Genomic DNA, 21,161 nt, shown 5'->3' with positions numbered 1-21,161 from the left:
ATCTTTCACATCACTTGCAGCGCCATCTGTTGTTGAAAATTGTAACTACTGTAATTTCGAAAGTTTGTCCGCCTGAAAATGTACTGTTGTCCCAAGCATATTGCAACAAACGGTGTATTTCTATCGCTGCTCGTTTAGTTTTTATTGCCGTTTCAAATATACCGGTCATTTTTGAAACACCCTGTAGTTACTCCTGTTCCTTATTTATTTATCAGAAAGCACATTGGTGCAAGGCTACTGGCCGTGACATTCAAAGTTAAGAAGGATATTGTATTTGTTACATGTAAAAGAATTTAAAGCTTATTATATAATGTATATTATTGTCACTTTATTTAGAACGTGAAAGTGGTCAAGCTTTGATTATTTAAATAGGTTAAAATGTAAAGTAATTTAGAATAAGCTGTAGCCAATCAGATGGACGAGTTTAGGAAAGGGAACTGCGCTAGTCAGTTGAGCGAAGATGTTCGGCACGCGATAAACGCGGTCGGAGACGGGCAGAGGGCAGTTCTGGTCGAAACTCCAAAAGGGACATTTCGGATGCAGACGCGAAATCAGACGATCGGTCCTTAGGCAGCTAGGAAGTGAAACGACTTAGAAAATTTCGCGTTGTGTGGTATCGCGAGACTTAAGGCCGGTTCCCACTAGGGCTGCCGCGCGTCAAAACCGCGCGTCAGCAGCGTGGTTGCCATGGAAACGGCGTCAGCGGCACGGCGCGGCGGTCTCTGGGTCGCGGTTTGACCATGTCGAACCGCTTCCGCTGCCGCGTGCCGCGCTCCAGGTGCGCGCCGCCAATCACAGAACGCGCTGAGCGTGACGTCAGGTACGGAATCCCGAGCCACACGAACTTTCGCCGAACCGCTGGCGCGGACGCGGCGGCAGCCATGAAATACTTATCATCCGATTCCAAGGAAACTATTCGGCAGAAAAATTTGATTCTTGGGCATGTTACAGCCTGATATCTTCTCTCGATAAAAGACCGAATTTCTCTTCGTTATTCTCCGTGGTTACTTGCTGTATCGCATTTACGTAAACCTTTACACGAAATTTTAATAGGTGTGCAGAGGTAAAAACGCATTGCGTGGGCTTTGCGTACAGTTCATTTTAGGTAATACTTTATTACGTATGAAATTTAGTCAACATATCGAAATTGTTTTTAAAGCTGAGAGCAGATCGATAGCTATCACTGTTCTCGAGATATTGAATGATATGTCGGTGTATGGGCTGTGCCGTGACCGCGCGCGGGTTGCTCGCGACGCTACCGGTACTTCGTCCTGCTCGTCGTAAACCATGTGGTTGTATCAACCGCAAATTTCGTAAACGGTTCAAGAAATCGAAACGTGTTTTTTTGCAAACGATAACTTGTGAAACACCTGAGGATGGGTGCAATCCCGAAACTGGTCATGTGACAAATAAATAACCTTTTATTGTGACTGGTAGTGGATATTTTTGTACACCCGATAAAGGAACAGTCATGGAGTTCGACAGCATCCACTATGGATAAAATTCATTTAAAAACTTTGAGGTTTGCTGATGACATTGTAATTCTGTCAGAGACAGCAGAGGACCTGGAAGAGCAGTTGAATGCAATGGACAGTGTCTTGAAAGGAAGATTAAGATGAATATCAACAGAAGCAAAACCAGGATAATGGAATGTAGTTGAATTAAATCAGGTGATGCTCTGGGAATTATATTAGGAAATGAGACACTTGAAATAGTAAATGAGTTTTGTAATTTGGAAGGTAAAATAACTGATGATGGTTGAAGTAGAGAGGATATAAAATGCAGACTAGCAATGGCTCGGAATGCGTTTCTGGAGAAAAGAAATTTGTTAACATCCAGTATAGATTTATGTGTAGGGAAATCTTTTCTGAAAGTATTTGGGTGGAGTGTAGGCATGTATTGAAGTGAAACATGGACGATAAATAGTTTAGACAAAAAGAGAATAGAAGCCTTTGAAATGTGGTACTACAGAAGAATGCTGAAGATTAGATGGGTGTATTACATAACTAATGAGGAGGTATTGAATAGAATTAGGGAGAAGAGAGATTTGGGAATCGGCCTTTAGTCTCTGAGCGGTGAGCAGTCGCGCGCCTGGTGTGAACTCCTAACTTTTCTCGTAGATAACCTGTATTGTGAATGATCGAATGGTGTCAAATGGATATGCGCTCAAGTGTAACAGTAGTTCTAAATACGACCACTTTAACTATTAGTTTGCTTTCTGAATAAACATTATTCTAACCAAATCGCAACTGTGTGGCCTACATCATTTGTGGGTCGTTAATTTAGGTCCCGATATTATTATTACTGCTATTGTGTGTTATATTAACTCTGTATTTCGCAAAATTGCCAACAGCCCGACAATTTAACCAAACGGTCACAAGTGTCTAATTTAGGGCATGTAATGCAACACTTGCGGTTCAACCCCTAGACGAGTTTGAGCCAAGACATTTCGACGAAGTGGAACCGCATGTGAGCCCGAACATCTTTAGGTTGTTAGCTTGCAAGACGCAGTGTGATTGGAGATGGCTCACAGCATCAGTGCGTGCGCAGGCAAGCGGAGATACAGCAAAAGCGTTTCCTGCACGGATGAAGGATAGGCGCAGCTGCATAGCCTCAGTCTCGAACCAGACACCACAATGGTAGGCGGCTGGCAGCAACAGGGAATACACGACAGCGTTGTTTCACTGTGATGGTGGCCAAATTTTGAGCGGAATGCTGCATAATACGCAAAGCTGTTAATTGTGGGGACAAATGGGTAAAGCTTACAGGTTTTATTTCAGAGGCCAAATCAGTTACTAATGCACATTTGTTTCAATGCATTACATCACTGCTTTGCCAAAGGCGCTGATGCATTAACTTAGTGACCCTTGACAGCTGGTCTTGGGGCAAGTGATGGCAGAAATTAGGTCACCATCAAAGGGATAATCATCACCAAACAGGTCCCGGTCTCCATAACTAGTGCCAAGACGCTGAGTTGCAGTCTAAATCGTCGCCACTGTGTCACCTGGGGTGAAGGAAGAGACATTGGAATATAACAATACTACACTCACATTACACTCATTGTACATTCTTGTTTAACAACATTCTGGGTATGCTCTTTTTACATGAAGTTACACAGTACGTTATGTGTGTTTCTAATTATACCAGTTACATTTCAATGGGCCACCTATATATTCTAAAGGAAATACAGTGAAAGTTATTATGAAACAGTATCTAAAACATTCTGTTACAGCACTTCTACAAGAGCTGGTTTTTCCCTGAAATGAAATTATGAATTTGGTCTTCTAACGCGACACAGCTAAAACTTAGGCGAGTTTACTGTTGGTGCACGCAGGGAGAGAGAAGTTAGTGTCCGTATAGCCATTGTCTAAGTCAGTCAGTTTCAAAGGATTGCAGTAATATGAAGCAGCGAATACCGAAAAATGAATATTAAAGCGCCTCAGATGGAAGGATTTGGAGTCAAAGCAGGCCATATTATAGCTTGCTTCGTGATCTGATGATGAGAGACCAAATTTAATACGACGGGGCTGTTACGCATTGCAAATAACGGAATAGTCATGTTGAGATAAGGCAAAGCTTGCTTTGGACAGTATGACTATGTGGAAATCCTCTGACTGGAAGCTCTATACTGTTTCTCAGCTGTAATAATGCTAGATTATTCAGCGTTCCTTTTAGTTTCGTAACAGGCAATAAGTTTTCTTTCTTTTTGCTTCATGCGTTTTAAAAAGAAAATTTACTTTAATAAGTTTTTGTAAACTTATCAGTTTGTTTGTATTAATATAAATGTGAATTTTACATATAATCCTTCCCTGTTTTGTGAAGTTTAATAAAAACTCTATTTCTGATGTTTAACTGCTATATCTTCTCCAATATGTTAGTCTGACAGTAGCGTTTCAAATTATGTACAGGGTGATAATTATTGAACTATATGAAAAAAAACGTAAATTAGTTCAAACTACGGCGTGCACACGCCTTAATCAACATGTAAACATCACTATAGATATGCCTGCCATTGGCGATGATGTGGCGCAGACGAATAACGAAATTCTGAATGACCTTCTTGAGTGTCAGAACATCTACATCTACATGGATATTCCGCGAATCACATTTAAGTGGCTGGCAGAGGGTTCATCGAACCACCTTCAAAACTCTATATTATTCCAATCTCGTATAGCGCGCGGAAAGATCGAACACCTATATGTCTCCGTACGAGCACTGATTTCCCTTATTTTATCTTGGTGATCGTTTCTACCTACGTAAGTCGGTGTCAACAAAATATTTTCCCATTCGGAGGAGAAAGTTGGTGACTGGAATTTCGTGAGAAGATTCCTTCGCAACGAAAAATGCCTTCCTTTTAATGATGTCCAGCCCAAATCCGGTATCATTTCTGTGACACTCTCTCACCAATTTGGCGATAATACGAAACGTGCTGCCCTTCTTTGAACTTTTTCGATGTACTCCGTCAGTCCTATCTGGTAAGGATCCCACAACGTGCAGCAGTATTCTAAAAGAGGACGGGAAGCGTAGTGTAGGCAGTCTCCTTAGTAAATCTGTTACATATTCTAAGTGTCCTGCCAATGAAACGCAGACTTTGGTTTGCCTTCCCCACAACATTTTCTATGTGTTCCTTCCAATTTAAGTTGTTCGTAATTGTAATTCCTAGGTATTTAGTTGAATTTACAGTCTTTATATTTGACTGAGTCATCGTGTAACTGAAGTTTAACGGATTCCTTTTAGCACTCATGTGGATGACTTCACACATATCATTATTTAGTGTCAACTTCCAACTTTCGCACCATTTAGATATCTTTTCTAAATCGTTTTGTAGTTTGTTTTCATCTTTTGATGACTTTATTTGTCGATAAAAGACAGCGTCATCTTCAAACAACCTAAACGGCTGCTCAGATCGTCCTCCAAATCGTTTATGTATATAAGGAAAAGCAAAGGGCCTATAACACTACCTTGGGGAACGCCAGAAATCACTTCTGTTTTACTCGATGACTTTCCGTCAATCGATGCTGTCGACGACCTCCTGATGGCTATTTACAACTCAGCAATGGTTTTGCGGTTATTGCAGTACACATTTTCTTTAATATAGCCCAATAGAAAGAGTAGCACGTGTTCAGATTCGCAGAACATGGCGGCCAATGGAGGCCCGTGCCAGTGGCCTCTGGGTACCCCAGAGACAGAATTTGCTCCCCAAAGTGATTCTCCAGGACATCAAACAACCTCCTGTTCGATGGGGTCGAGCTCCGTCTTGCATGAACCGTATGTTGTCGAAAGCAGGGTTACTTAGAATAACGGGGATAAAATAATCTTCCAAAACCTTAACATATCGTTCGGTAGTCACCGTTCCGTCAAGGAATATCGCACCGATTATTACGTAACTGTGCATTGCACACCACACAGTCACTCTTCGGGGGTGAAGAGTCTTCTCGATCGCGAAATGTGGGTTCTCAGGCCCCCAAATGCGACAATTTTGCTTATTGAAGAACCAGTCCAAATTAATGTGGGCTTCGTCGCTGAGCAAAAGGATATTCACTTCAAAGTCCTGTTCGTCAGTTGTGTGGACAACAGTGTTTGCGGAACACAACCACTGTTCATGGCCCTGGGGCTTAATGGCTGATGTGTTTTAATCTTGTACGGGAAGAGATGCAGGTCTTCAACAACAATTTGTCGCAATGTCTCCCAGCTGATTCCCAGCTGTCGTGTAGCTCATCTGATCGATTTCCTGGGGCTGATTTGAAACACAGCGCGTCTTTTCTCAATCTTTCGAGGCGTTTTCACCATTTTTGGACGACCGACATTGCCAACAATGTCGTCAGGAACACTTGGAGTGGTTGTCTTCAGCTTGAACTCGGTGGCAAACTTCCTTTGAGCTGCAGTTCGGCTGTTATAGCTCGCTTGTATGCCTTCACAAGCGCTATACGCTCAAACGCGCTGTACCGTAGCGTTTTCACGTACAAATAGCCGACAACAACAAGGAACATGCACATACTAGTTCCCATAATTCTCCGCGGCCAACCGTGCAGCTTGTAAGTCCTAACGCAAATCGTTCAGAAGTTATGACGATTTTATTTCATACAGTTCAATAATTGTCACCCTAGAGATTTGAGGTGACAATTATAGCTAAGAATAAAATATTAAAGTTATAAATTACAGTAATATTATTTTGAATGCTTTCATAAAAGGAATGCTCCTATCTGTTGCAGTTTCAGGCACATTTTCTGTAGAAGCTTTGAACTTTGTACTCATTCTAGTAATATGTAGTTTAGATAAGTTTTGTAATGAGGAAAGGTATTTGGTACCAATGTAAACGAAGGAAACTATTTCTTGGTTCAACATACTGGTCTTTACTAAAGTAGAAAAGTTGTATGTAAGAAAGTACTGATAACGATTTGCTTGAAATGTGAAACACGTAATTGTCCTACTCGAACTGGCAGCTAATATTAACAAGTACAGCTTCTAGAGATGTGTTATACTAGTCCCTGCCTAAGCTGTAGGCCAAGTCCTGGCGTTGCATTTCCGAAAAGAAACATCATCCATTACTCAAGTAAGCGGAGAAAATATTAGTGTTAACACGCTTTAGAAACGACCGTTACCTATTAGAATGGATGGATTTACAATAGTCTTGAAAGTAACAAAAGTAGTTTTTCAGGCCTTAATTAGTTAATTAAGACTGCTTTTGATTTTGTGTTTTGTAAGTAACTGCATCGAAAATTGGTTGTCAAGTTAGATGACTATGTCCCTTTACATAGTTGCTACCCATTCATTCTTTACACTTAACTTCATAATATAAGTATGTATTTTGTTAAACATGGTGTTAGATTGGACTGTACAATTAAGTTCAGGCAACAAATGTTTCATAACTATTGTGGTTACATTCGGTCAGGTCAGAAATTCTGAATCAAGTTTATACACAAGAAACAATAATAAAGACAGTAAAATTAAAAAAAGAAAAAATGTAAGCAGTTATTTGCAATTATCTGTATTCTTAGAAACCAAATTAAGAAAATTTATGCAATAAGTAAGCCTTTTCCGAAGGTGACGCCCTATGGAGAATGAAATGTCGCTACTGATGACAGCAAACAATGGGAATATGGCTTTTCATAGATCTCTCATAGTCTATCCGACAATGAAGAAAGATTTTACATGACAATTTTAAAATGGATCTATACCTCTAACTACTTATTCCTACTAAGAGGTGTGGAGTGCATCGGTGATGGAGAAGGGGGAGATAACATGAAGGCAGCATATTAGTATTAGATTGCTCTTAAAATATGAAAAACTGGTGGACAATCACATTTCAGAAACTGTCACTTTTCAGGGAGTGATATGTAGTTAAATTCTTTTAGGTGGCAACTTATATACTAGGAGTGAGAATTATTATCGTTTTAGAAGAAGAAATGTGGCATTTGTATTGCCTGGGTAATCAACAATATTAATTCCAAAGATGTGAAATGAGACAACATTTGTTGCATATTATGTGCACCAGAACACAATAATGATATCTTAACATGACGCAAGAGCTTTTAAGGATGGCAGTCTAGATAATCAGAGAGTTAACATTTCATGTTTTTAACATCATTTACACTGAGAAACAGGACTTACCTTCCTCATTCTTCTGCCGTTGAATCAAGAAGCTGTCATCGACATATCCTTTATTCTTCAGCTGAATCATCAACTGTAAGAAGTCCTTCCTAATGACACCTGTCTCCTCTCGGTGTTTGACTGTGTCATTGACGACGCGTGTGAAGTACTCTGCGACATCCTTTGGCGTGAAGGGTAGAGGCAGCAGTTTGCGCAGTTTGGGATTAGAGAAGCCCAGAGACTGAGTCAAGAAGGTACGCAGGGATGGCTTGAAGAAGCGCAGCCCCCACTGACGGAACTCCGCGTCTGGTTTGTGCTGACTGTCGATGTCGATGCCGAAAGCGCAGGATGCGATGACGTCAGTAGTGTAGCGGGCAACCAGCTCGCGGACTTCCACAACAATGCCCACAGGTGTGACGTCAACCAGAATGCGTGCATTGTCGCGCACTATACCGAACATGGCGCGCATTTTTCCCGACGTGAATGTGGGTGTCAGCTTCTGGCGCAGAGACCGCCACTTGGGGCCACCGAGGAAGAAAAGGTGTACTGACAGGGGATCTGTCTCCTCGTCGATGTAGATGCCCCGGTCGGGAAAGTGGTTGAAATCCTTTACTAGAATTGTTTTGATCAACTCTGGATCCCGCACAACGAGGACAGGGTAGTTTAATGCGTAAATACCGACGACATCCTTGCCATCTGTTTCTAAATAGATGTCCCGCAGGTCCTCGCTAGGGTTCTTCCTCATTAGTGTCGTGTTCCAGGCATTCCCCAGCGGGAAAGTTGGCTCCAAATATGGCAAACCTTTCTTCTTCCAGTATGTATAATTGATTTTAAATGTGACGTAAAGAATCGCAAAAATAGTTGTCAGGAGAGCCAACATTTCAGTCCCCCATGAATCGAAGAAGAGAGCCATTTTGATTCCTAGACAAACAAAAAGAAAGAATAGAACATTAGCCTGACAGCACGTAATTACTTATATGCTTTGCTGCATTGTTCAAGTCCTTGACTACCACACTTTAGAAACAACAGTAAAGTGAAGTGTATGATACGAACAGAACAAATGACAAGTGTTACCTATCCCAGTTCTGCATGTCTCTATCAGAACTTTAATTCCATTATAACTTAGCTTTCAAACATACGAAAAGAAATATGAAGCTGATTCCTATGAAGTTCTCTTTTCTTTTGTACCTAATGTCGTCTGGATAAACTGATGTATTCTAATACGTGTGTTGTGAACGAAGCCAATTTGTTGAGCAGATATGTTGATACAGTAGATGATGCAAGTCTACTGTGCTGTTTTCAGTCTTGATTGTTGCAAGAAATTTGTTAAGATTAAGGGACATTCTTACACATGTGCGCTTGGACGTGAGACAGAACACAGGATTAGAAACAGTGCCATTGTTTAATGTAACTTCTTCTAAACTGGTAGTATCTATATCGTTCAATATAGATTTTAGATAACTATATCCTATATCACATAGTCACGTTTCAGAAGTAACAAATTCTCTTTACTGTCCATAAATTTCTTGGGACAAAGTATCAGGTACACCGAGTGACCACGCGGTTTGAGGCGCCATATCACGGATTGCGCGGCCCCTCCTGCCGGAGGCTCGAGTCCTCCCTCGATGATGGGTGTGTGTGTTGTTCTTATCATAAGTTAGTTTAAGTCAGTTTAAGCAGTGTGTAAGTCTAGGGACAGAGGACCTCAGCAGGTTGGTGCCTTAGGAATTCTCTCTCTCTCTCTCTCTCTCTCTCTCTCTCTCACACACACACACACACACACACAAAGTACCTGCTTTCTGCCACACTTTAAAGTGGAAACATAAATAAATACTTGCCTTTTATTTGATTTACTTAGTTTTGTTATTCCCTTCAGAACCGTCCTGCATCAGTTCATTTTTTTCTTCTTTTTTAGGGAGAAAAGACAACTGAGGTCATAGGCGCCCTTGACATAAGACCATTAACAAGTAAAAAACGTTAAAAGCGGCTACACTTGTAGCCCAATAGACAGACGGAAAGAGAGCTAAGAACAAAGACTTCCTCTGGGAGAAAGATCCACAAAATACGCTGTACAGACAGCAGAGGTCCCGAACCAAATATTAAATGTCCTTCGCGTCGTTCGCTAAAACTGCCGGTAACAAGGACGGTAAACATACAGTGGAACGTAAGCGATTAAAAAAAAGGGCGTTCGGTCAGGAAATGGCGAACGCTCAAATGTTGATGACAATGAACACAAAGTAGTGGGGTATCAGCAGTTAATAAATGGCGATGGCTATAAAACCAGCGCCCAATACACAGCCTAGCTAAAAATGTTTCCCTCGCGACGAGAGGCCGAAGAGAAAGTCGGCCAAGTCGCTGGGAGAGGATTTACTCCATCGAGCTTGTTCCGATGAAGAGAAGACCAGTTGTGAAAAACCTTACACATATTCCCCTGAGCCACATGCAGAAAATATACGGTAACAGGCATTTAACAATCGAGGAGGCACATTGGCATATAAAATACTCCAAATTCAAATGTAGATCAATTTTTGCAAGTTTAGATCCATTGTTGTGGCTGGACAAAGAGCAATTTCTTAATTGTGCTTCAGCTGCCGTGAAGATATTGTGACTATTTTCAAACACCTATAGCATGTATGTGAGAAGTTTGAAAGTGAGTGTGTCACGTTTGGAATGCAAAATACACAGCGCGCGTGGTATGTAAGTAAAAGTTGACCTTTTTTCTTTTTTTACGAGCGGTATTCAAGAAGTAATGCAACGCATCCTTCATCTCGGCCAATTGCGGAATCTGTTGAAGGACTCGGGGAATACTACGGCTTCAGCCCCTGAAGTTTCGTGTTGTTGTGTTAGGTGGCAGCACTATACATAGCCTTCAAAATGGCGACTGTAAAGAAGGTGCGTCCCAAGCAGAGAGCTGTCACTGAATTTCTTTTGGCGGAAAACCAAAGCACCGCAGATAATCATAAGCACTTGAGTAGTGTCTACGGTGACCTGGCAGTGAAGAAAAGCACGTTGAATCGCTGGGCGAATCGTCCGTCATCATCACAATAAGGTCATGCAAATCTGTCCAGCCTCCAGCGTGATAACTGGCCGCACACAGATGTGACTACTGTAGTCTTGGAACGTGCGGACACTCCAATTGGAGGTGATTGACGTTTCACAATCAAACACCTCGCTGCACAACTGGACATTTCTGATGGTAGCGCTGACACAGTCGTCCATCAGTTGGGTACACACAGCTGTGTGGCCACTGGGTTCCTCACCGCCAAACAGACGACCGTAAGGAGCACCGAAGGACCATCTGTGCGGAAATGCTTGCGCGTTACGCAGTTTATAGTGACAATTCTTATTCACAGGCAATGAAAGATTGGTTCATCACTTCGAACTGGAAATAACACGACAGTCCGGCGCCATACCTGACACAGTCGTCCATCAGTTGGGTACACACAGCTGTGTGGCCACTGGGTTCCTCACCGCCAAACAGACGACCGTAAGGAGCACCGAAGGACCATCTGTGCGGAAATGCTTGCGCGTTACGCAGTTTATAGTGACAATTCTTATTCACAGGCAATGAAAGATTGGTTCATCACTTCGAACTGGAAATAACACGACAGTCCGGCGCCATACCTGACACAGTCGTCCATCAGTTGGGTACACACAGCTGTGTGGCCACTGGGTTCCTCACCGCCAAACAGACGACCGTAAGGAGCACCGAAGGACCATCTGTGCGGAAATGCTTGCGCGTTACGCAGTTTATAGTGACAATTCTTATTCACAGGCAATGAAAGATTGGTTCATCACTTCGAACTGGAAATAACACGACAGTCCGGCGCCGTACCTGACACAGTCGTCCATCAGTTGGGTACACACAGCTGTGTGGCCACTGGGTTCCTCACCGCCAAACAGACGACCGTAAGGAGCACCGAAGGACCATCTGTGCGGAAATGCTTGCGCGTTACGCAGTTTATAGTGACAATTCTTATTCACAGGCAATGAAAGATTGGTTCATCACTTCGAACTGGAAATAACACGACAGTCCGGCGCCGTACCTGACACAGTCGTCCATCAGTTGGGTACACACAGCTGTGTGGCCACTGGGTTCCTCACCGCCAAACAGACGACCGTAAGGAGCACCGAAGGACCATCTGTGCGGAAATGCTTGCGCGTTACGCAGTTTATAGTGACAATTCTTATTCACAGGCAATGAAAGATTGGTTCATCACTTCGAACTGGAAATAACACGACAGTCCGGCGCCATACCTGACACAGTCGTCCATCAGTTGGGTACACACAGCTGTGTGGCCACTGGGTTCCTCACCGCCAAACAGACGACCGTAAGGAGCACCGAAGGACCATCTGTGCGGAAATGCTTGCGCGTTACGCAGTTTATAGTGACAATTCTTATTCACAGGCAATGAAAGATTGGTTCATCACTTTGAACTGGAAATAACACGACAGTCCGGCGCCGTACCTGACACAGTCGTCCATCAGTTGGGTACACACAGCTGTGTGGCCACTGGGTTCCTCACCGCCAAACAGACGACCGTAAGGAGCACCGAAGGACCATCTGTGCGGAAATGCTTGCGCGTTACGCAGTTTATAGTGACAATTCTTATTCACAGGCAATGAAAGATTGGTTCATCACTTCGAACTGGAAATAACACGACAGTCCGGCGCCATACCAGCTCTCCTCCAAGGGAGGTAGTAATGGCGACGACCTTCTAGGACTCTTAAGGGGTTATTCTGTTGGATGTCCTCCCTTATGGTGAAACGTTCATTTATGGAGTTTGCTTAGCTACCTCTGTATTGTATTGTATTGTATGTTAACCAGGGACCTAGAAACGTTGGAGAGTCTCCGTCCCCGCCGCAGCCACAGTGTCCACAACCCCACGACGACTACCGCAGTCCACTTCACCCCTCCGCCGTCCCACACCGAACCTAGGGTTATTGTGCGGTTCGGTCCCCGGTGGGCCCCCCAGGGAACGTCTCACACCAGACGAGTGTAACCCCTATGTTTGCGTAGTAGAGTAATGGTGCTGTACGCGTACATGGAGAACTTGTTTCCGCAGCAGTCGCCGACATAGTGTAACTGACGCGGAATAAGGGGAACCAGCCCGCATTCGCCGAGGCAGATGGTTCAAATGGTTAAACTCGCTCTGAGCACTATGGGACTTAACATCTGAGGTCATCAGTCCCCTGGAACTTAGAACTACTTAAACCTAACTAACCTAAGGACATCACACACATCAATGCCCGTGGCAGGATTCGAACCTGCGACCGTAGCGGTCACGCGGTTCCAGATTGAAGCGCCTAGAACCGCTCGGCCACATCGGCCGGGGAGGCAGGTGGAAAACCGCCTAAAAACCATCCACAGGCTGGCCGGTTCTCCGGACCTCGACACAAATCCGCCGGGCGGATTCGTGCAGGGGACCAGGCGTTCCTTCCCGCCCGTAATAGCTACCATTAGGAAACTAAAGAAACAGTTTCAATGTGTTTGTCGCCACAAAAATGAAAAATAACTTTTCCTTCTCCATGATTACGTAGGGCCTCACCCACGTCAGAGCGCCCGCGAGCAGCTCAGAAAAATTTACTGGACTGTTCTGCCTCACCCACTCTACAGCTCGAGTATACCATCTTCCGACTTCTATTTGTTTGTCCCAATGAAGGAAGCATTCCGCAGGAAACACTACACGCATGATGGGGAGGTTATTAATGCAGCAAGACGTTGACTCCGACGTCGATCAGTAAGGTGGCGTCATGCAGGCATTCAAACTCTCCCAGTAAGATGGGATAAGGCCGTCGCATTGAACGGATATTTTATTCAAAAATAGGGTTTTGTAGCCAGAAGTGTGGAGTGCACTAGACTCTACTTGCTTTCATAAAACAAGAGTTGCATTAGCTGCTGAAGTCCCCTTCTCCTGGCGCAGTGGTTAGCAAACTTGACTCGCATTCTGGAGGACAACGGTTCAATCCCGCGTCCGGCCATCATGATTTAGGTTTTCCGTGATTTCCCTAAATCGCTCCAGGCACATGCTGGGATGGTTCCTTTGAAAGGGCACGGCCGACTTCCTTCCCCATCCTTCCCTAATCCGATGAGACCGATAACCTCGCTGTTTGGTCTCTTCCCCCAAACAACCCCCCCACTCCCATTCCCTTTTTACTAATATAGCTACTGTCTTGCGTTTGGTTTTATATTCAAGTGGTCTGTCAAGTACAAAAGACGTTTTTATCGTTCAGGTCGCGCGAAAATATCGCAACCCACAAACTGTATGAGCTGTCCGACACGAATCCTGACGCTGAAATAATAACAGATGGAGATGACAACAGTTCAGATGAAGATGATGAAGCCGTTGACTATAACGAACATGATTGACAGACTGAGAAGGAATAAGGTCCTGAAGATATTTGTTGTGGAGATGCAAATCAAATGTATTTCATCGGAAGAGAAAACAGAGAAAATAGAAGAAATCTGAACTGTCAATAAAACCAAAACAAAATGTAAAATTTCGTTCAAACATTTTGGCTTATTATAATAAACTTATAAACTGTGAATCTTAAAAATGTAAATCATTACTTTAAATAATAAAACTAAAACGCTTTATCTAATAAAGGTAACAGACTTTCATTTGTTATGGACCTCTAAGCAAAGTTCTGCTAGAAGCAAGCCACCTGTAGCAAAGATTATCAATTTAAAACCCTAAGGTAATAATAAAATTCTAATAAATGAGGTATTTCTTAGATGTGGCTCCGTTTAAGTGATGAATATGTAACCGACTGATATGGAGTTCAAGGTGCGCCGTGGGCCCGCTAACTTAAGAGGAATCACCTTCCCCACAAGAGGGTTCAGAGAAATTGTGCTGTCATAGAGAACTTCCTTTGGTAGCTCTCCAGACATTCTATTTAATATTTGCTGTACTCTGTCAGATGGAATCATAAATAGATAGACTCGTTAGCATGGCTGGAAAGCAAAACTATGCAATCTCATATCCTATTTTGAACGAATATTTTCATTTCTACAGACCTACCATACCCTAATTCTTTGCACGAAACAACAAGTCTGCTATGAAACTTCCTGGCAGATTAAAACTGTGTGCCCGACCGAGACTCGAACTCGGGACCTTTGCATTTCGCGGGCAAGTGCTCTACCATCTGAGCTACCGAAGCACGACTCACGCCCGCTACTCACAGCTTTACTTCTGCCAGTACCTCGTCTTCTACCTTCCAAACTTTACAGAAGCTCTCCTGCAGTCTCGGTCGGGTACACAGTTTTAATCTGCCAGGAAGTTTCATATCAGCGCACACTCCGCTGAAGAGTGAAAATCTCATTCTGGAAACAAGTCTGCTGTTAGCAGTCACAATTTATTTATTTCCACGACGAAATTCGGAAGTTTAAATCTCCATTATCACGTGGATTTATGTGGATTAATGCCACATGAATGTGTTGTGATACGACTTTGGGATAACCTGTGACATTATCTCCAATCGTCACAGGCTTCTTTTCCTATCGTGTTACATGACAAACACAATCATTGTGAACACTGTAGGCAGCAAACATGGCGTCTAGAATATAATATAATAGGTTACACTTATAATATTTATCATAACACAGCGAATCAACAGAAAAATGTCAAAATAGCTATTTTTAGACCCACATGCATTGTTCTTTGTTGTTGAATTAGGAAATAGCTGAATTGCTTGTACCTCGGAAAATGTTGTTTCATTTTATACCGACCAAAGAACGATACTATGCTCTTCATTATTGTTATTGTTGCTGTTTCTGTGTGTGTGTGTGTGCGTGGTGTGTGTATTTGTGTGTGTGTGTGTGTGTGTGTGTATGTGTTTGTGGGTATGATAAGATTTTATTGGAAGAAAATTTTTCTGTCTGTAATTAACAGTAAATAGCACAGCATAAATTTTGGCAAAGAAGGGAATCATAATGACGCAACATAGAGCTCAAACTTCTATGGGGAAACTGTAACAGGAAGAATGAATTTCTTAAATAAAGATGTTAGTCTAGTTAGACGACAGATGTAGGCAGATTAAGAGCAGTCTTATGATATAGCCTTTCACCTGAGTGGCAGTGTGGTGTTGAAGTTTTTTTCGTAACATGCAGTACTTGAGGCGTTGTACTTCAAACTTCTTTCACCGAAATCGGCTTTTTTGTGGTTTTGTGTGGTATCTGTGTTGAAATACATCTGAAGACTTACGAATAACCTTCATACGCCGACAATATCTCGTCATTTTGTTGTATTACGTCACAGGTTTTCAGTACAAACTGCTGCGAGAAACAAAACAGAACATTATAATTTCATAGTTCGATAAACTCTCTGCCAGGCACTTATGTGTGATTTGCAGAGCAGCCATGTGGATGCAGATCGTTTTTTAAACCATTTTTTCCCTAAATCGCCACATCATGTATAGCCTATGTAATATCGAGTGTTTTTGAATTTACCAAAACAGTTTAGTTTGACCATGATTGTTAATTCAGATTTATTAAATATGGTGGACTCGCCTCCGTTGTCGCAGACACGCACAGAGTGAAAAAAAAAAAAAAAAACAAACACGTGATGCTACACGCTATTGACACTAGAGTGGCAATATCCACTGCCTACTCACATTGGGTATGTGAACGCTTGATAATCACACTTTTCACGTATTCTTCGAAAGTATTTATGTCTGTTTGGTGCAAGTATACTGTACTGACAGATTCCGTATTCTGCAGGCATATGTGTCACATATCATTCCAAAAAGCTGTCGGAGGACGTTCTGTATGCCACAAAATATATAATTATTTCGTATTTTTATCAAGTTAATGAACGACTTTTTTTTAGTGCAGCAAAAGGTGAGTTCGTGGTGACCAATACGCACTGCCGTTCATCCATAAACACGTACTCTAGACTAACAGTAAGCAACGTTCACGGTAAAAAGGTATCAGTTGCAGAAGGGGAATCACGTCAGAAATGCGTTGCAACAATGTTCAGCCGTGTTCCGGTTCGTATCGGGAAGCTGCGAGTGCGCCAGAGACATTGCTACTCCGCCACTGGAGACACGGGCAGAGGGGCGGGGAGGGTGGGGACAGTGAACTCAACGCCGGTGATAATTCTGTCCATAATCTTAGTAGTTATTGTTTGGTCTCAGCCGTTAAGCAAGAGGTTGTGCTTCGGATGTACTGCAACAAGTGTTTCTGCCACACGTGAGATGTGATTTCTTCGGTTGGAGTTCACACAAGTGAGCATGTAGGCGACGGCTACTGTAACGCAGCGCCACATTTAGTAGAAATCATTCCTGATGTGGGGTGCGTGTCCAGTCGACGGAAGTTTACCTTCGACCGAGTCTCATACTCTTGGCTTCGAGTTACGGAGTCATGCACGTGCGTGCTGGGCATGACATGTGGAAATAGCTGAAGTCCATTTATTTTAACCGAAGGCATTATACATATTTCACCAACACACTGGCATCCTATTCAATTTGGTGAGTTTGAATTTTATTGAACCTAATAGCTCTCACTGACTTCCTAAAGACCTATTTGCCTCTAACGCTCCCAACTTGGCTTTAGGGGAGTTAAAAATAAAATTAACTGAATGTTGTTGTTACGTTAAAAAGGTATACCCGTAATGTCAAGTGGCGCTCTGCCAATCAAATTCAAATTCTGGGAATAACGGTGCTAGAGGCAACTAATACGTTTCCTCGTGGATATCTAGCTTGCTAAGAGTAATCGTGTTATTTTGTGTAACCTGTTGTAAAATTGACTTTATTAGAAACTCATAAGTTTCTCTTAACGACTCTGGGGAAAGAGTGTCACTGAAAGTTGAAGTGATTCTTAATATTATTTCATCGGAGTCATTTTAATACGTACCTTTTAAAATACTGAATACATAATCATTTGGGTTCCGACTGTTCTTATTCATGTGAGTAAGTATGCATCGCGCTTTTGAAAATGGAATGAAATATCTTCAGTGTTCAGTTGTGATTTTGCTGTTTCTTGAAACTCATATTGAATACTTATTTTAAACTGATTATTTATTTGTAAATATTTAAGTAACTTGTTTAAAGGTTATACCTCCGGAAAACAAAATTAGTGGAATAATTTTATAGTTAGTGATCTAGAACCTTACTGCTCCCTGCTCTGTACGCTACAGCCATTTAAAGTGTAAGCAAATAAAGTTGCGCGGATTCTAAAAACCAACAACACTGGACAGAAGAATAAAGTGAGGGTTTGACAAATCTTAATGTCGAATTCCACGATAGCAAAATGTTATTGTACTAAAGTAAACTTTTCAAAATTGTTATTGAAGTACACAGGTACCAAAGAAGGAAGTTTCATTGTACCACGAACATCTCTTGACGCCAGTTTCAGTAGAAAATAACACCCATTAGGCATCATAAAAATAGGAACGCATGACACGAAGTTTGCCAAAAGTGAGGAAGTTTGACACTTCGTAAAATACTTTGTGAAGCCGCGAAGAAATTCGAGTTTATGCTATCATTACAGCCTCGTGCATGCTTGGATTCGGTTGCTTGCAATGTCTCAAAGATGTTTACAGTTGCGGTAATTCACATTAACACTGAAGACAAAAATTTTATACCGTTAACATTGCTAAATGCAATGAGGTGTGAAGTACCATGAGAAATTATATATCCTGTGTGATGGAATCAGAGACTGAAAGTTCTTTGGAAGACTTGCGATCAGACAGGACTATGGATACGCAAAATTCCACGGAAATTTCTAATATCAGTGGGCGTAATGAAGCACAAATAATTATTCAAGAAAGAATGTACTATCTTTGACATTGCGGACAATCAGTGACGAAGCCAATGGCAGATAAACGCGAGAACTATATGACAATTTAGTTAACAGGCAATCTATCAAAGTTCGAGGGCAATAATAACATGAAAAATAATGGAAAATAAATTTGATGATCAGTTATACGATGATTCTATGACTTTAGGAAACGTACAGGCTCAGGGAAGCACTGTTGTCGGTCCGCTTGATTACAAATGCAAAATGAAAGATAGATGAAAACTCTTTCGTAGGATTTGTGTCCGAGGATGATGAGGATTGAAGCAAGTCATTTCTAATTTTCAGTATAATAGGTGTAAACTAATAGGAAAAGCGTACAAGAAACAAGGTTGGTTTTGGGGAAGGAGACCAGACAGCGTGGTCATCGGTCCCATCAGATTAGAGAAGGATGGGGAAGGAAGTCGGCCGTGCCCTTTCAGAGGAACCATCCCAGCATTTGCCTGGAGTGATTTAGGGAAATCACGGACAACCTAAATCAGGATGGCCGGACGCGGGATTGAACCGTCGTCCTCCCGAATGCGAGTCCAGTGTCTAACCACTGCGCCACCTCGTTCGGTACAAGAAACAAGGGGGAAGAATAGGAATGAAAGCCCGAGAGAGAACTTTTGTGATAGAAAGAGTGTAAAATAGGTATATTGTCCTTCTACACTATTGCTCCAGCTGTACATCCAAGAAGTAATGTCGGAAACTTAAATTCAGGATGAAAGGAATCTCAGTGACAAGAATCGCTGATGAGGTGGTTGTAATAAGTGAGGGAAAATTACAGGAGCTGTTGCATGGTATGAGTATGCTAATCAGCGTAGAACATATACTGAGAGCAAACCAAAGAAAAATTAAGAAGTAGCAAATATGAGATTAACGATAAACTTAATATAAAAACCCGGACGAGTGTAATAAATGTAGTGAAAAATTCTGCAACTTTGGAGGCAAAATAACGCATGACGAACGAAATTGGGATAGAAGAAGCAGACTAACACAAGCCTATAGAAGATTTCCTTATAAGATGAATCTGCTTGTATCAAACGTAGGTCTTAATTTAAGCAGGACATTTCTGGGATTGGACAGTTGGGCACAGCATCGCATAGAAATCAAATAATCGAAATGTTCGACATCTGGTGTTACAGTAGAATATTGAAGGATAATTTGTCTCATAAGATAAAAAATGAGGGAGATCTCCGCAGCATGGAATACGTGGAAAACGTTGAGTAGAAGAAGGGACAGAATGATAGCACACATGGAGAAACTTCTAAAAATAATTTCAAGATACTAGAGGGAGGCGTAGAAGGCAAGAGATATAGGTGAAGACGGAGAGTGGAATGCATCCAACAAATAATCGAGGACATTGAGCGCAAGTCCTACTCGGAGATGGAGGAGTTGGCAAAGTGAAGAAAGTAGTGGCGGGCCACACCAAATCGGTCGAAAGATTGATGACCCCCAAAAAAGTCATGAGTCTGACTACCAGCCACACACACTATAATTTAGAACTCTGTTCTTTAGCTGACAATCGGAAGTAATGATTTAAGCTATGCACTGACTCTAATTTGGTGTACAGTGCAGCATGATTGTGTTTGTGTACATGTGTGTTCACTACAAGCACAGAAAATCGACGGGTTTACAAAGTGATCGGTTGCAGAATGAAAAATACGTGTTGTGATGCCTGGTCAGCGCAGTACTTGCCTGTTGATGACGCTGCTGCTGCCGTGTGGAATACTGTGCGATGTATTCTGCGCGCCGCTTATATACGCGATACGAGTTCCGAATTATGCAACTCACCAGTCCCCACGTGACTACGAAAGAGATAAAAGAATACACTCGCTTCGGTTGTAGTGATGGGCATAAAATCATGTACGGGCTGGTTAAAATGCTTTAAAATGCAAGGAGAAAAGCCATTTAATGATTCTCCAGAAGCTCATTCTTTGAAAATCAAACTAAGGGCCTTATTGAGGGAAGAAGATTATGCTCTCGAAAACGTTTACAATGCTGACGCAACCGAGCTCAGTTCGAGAACTTTGGCAAGAATTGCTTCAGGTCGTAAATTAGCAGCACCTGGTTCTAAAACAAGAATCGTATTACTGCTTTAGCCTCTGCTAATGCTACAGGTAGCCACCGATTTCCTGCGGTATTCATTGGTGAAAGGAGAAAAGAGCGTGGTTTCAAACACGTTAATATGTCTGCAATGTCTGTTGTCCACAGGCCACGAAAGAGCCCCTGAACGGATAGTACGATTTTCTCGGAATAGTTTACGGAAGTTGTTGTACAGACTGTAAAAACTCGTCAGTTAATGAAGGGCAAAAGGGAGGAAACATTTCTGCCTCTTGACAGTATGCTACCTCGTCAATCATGTGGCATATTAAACGAAAGGGCCGAGTTCGTAAAAGTGATGTTTGTTCTAGCTAACGTAACCTCCTCTTTGCACCCGGTGCATCAAGACGTTATTAAGACTTCCAGACGTTGTTACAGAAAGGCGTTGTTACGTAACTTATCGTTAGAAAAAGAGAAGAGGAGGAAGAAGATCGCCTGTTGGGAAATCATAAAAATATTTATTTAAAAGATGCATCCTACATTTCGGAAGAGCTTGGGATATCGTAAAGGGACAGAGTTTGAAAATGTTTAGAATAAAACGTTTGGTATGGCAGAAAGTTCTCAAAGTGCAATTAAAAGTTACGAACAGAATGTTCAGTATGGCCAGCCGGAGTGGCCGAGCGGTTATAGGCGCTACAGTCTGGAACCGCGCGACCGCTACGGTCACAGGTTCGAATCCTGCCTCGGGCAT

The 21,161-nt window shown here is 42.3% G+C and overlaps 1 protein-coding gene across 1 annotated transcript in view; it reads right to left on the bottom strand.

Moving 5' to 3' along the window:
- Positions 1-20,093, bottom strand: part of LOC126262505 (cytochrome P450 6a2-like) — a 44,341-nt gene extending 24,248 nt beyond the window's left edge. The window contains exons 1-2 of the mRNA XM_049959177.1: positions 20,066-20,093; positions 7,612-8,511 (exon numbers count right to left, since the gene is read on the bottom strand). Coding sequence (XP_049815134.1) covers positions 7,612-8,503 — 892 coding nt within the window. The 5' untranslated portion in view covers positions 8,504-8,511; positions 20,066-20,093. The remainder of the gene's footprint in view (positions 1-7,611; positions 8,512-20,065) is intronic.
- Positions 20,094-21,161: the final 1,068 nt, after the last annotated feature.

The sequence above is a fragment of the Schistocerca nitens genome, chromosome 6 (genome assembly GCF_023898315.1).
Source record: "Schistocerca nitens isolate TAMUIC-IGC-003100 chromosome 6, iqSchNite1.1, whole genome shotgun sequence".
NCBI classification, from domain to species: domain Eukaryota; kingdom Metazoa; phylum Arthropoda; class Insecta; order Orthoptera; family Acrididae; genus Schistocerca; species Schistocerca nitens.
Note: the sequence above shows the minus strand (reverse complement) of the source record. Positions and strands in the feature narration are given on the sequence as shown.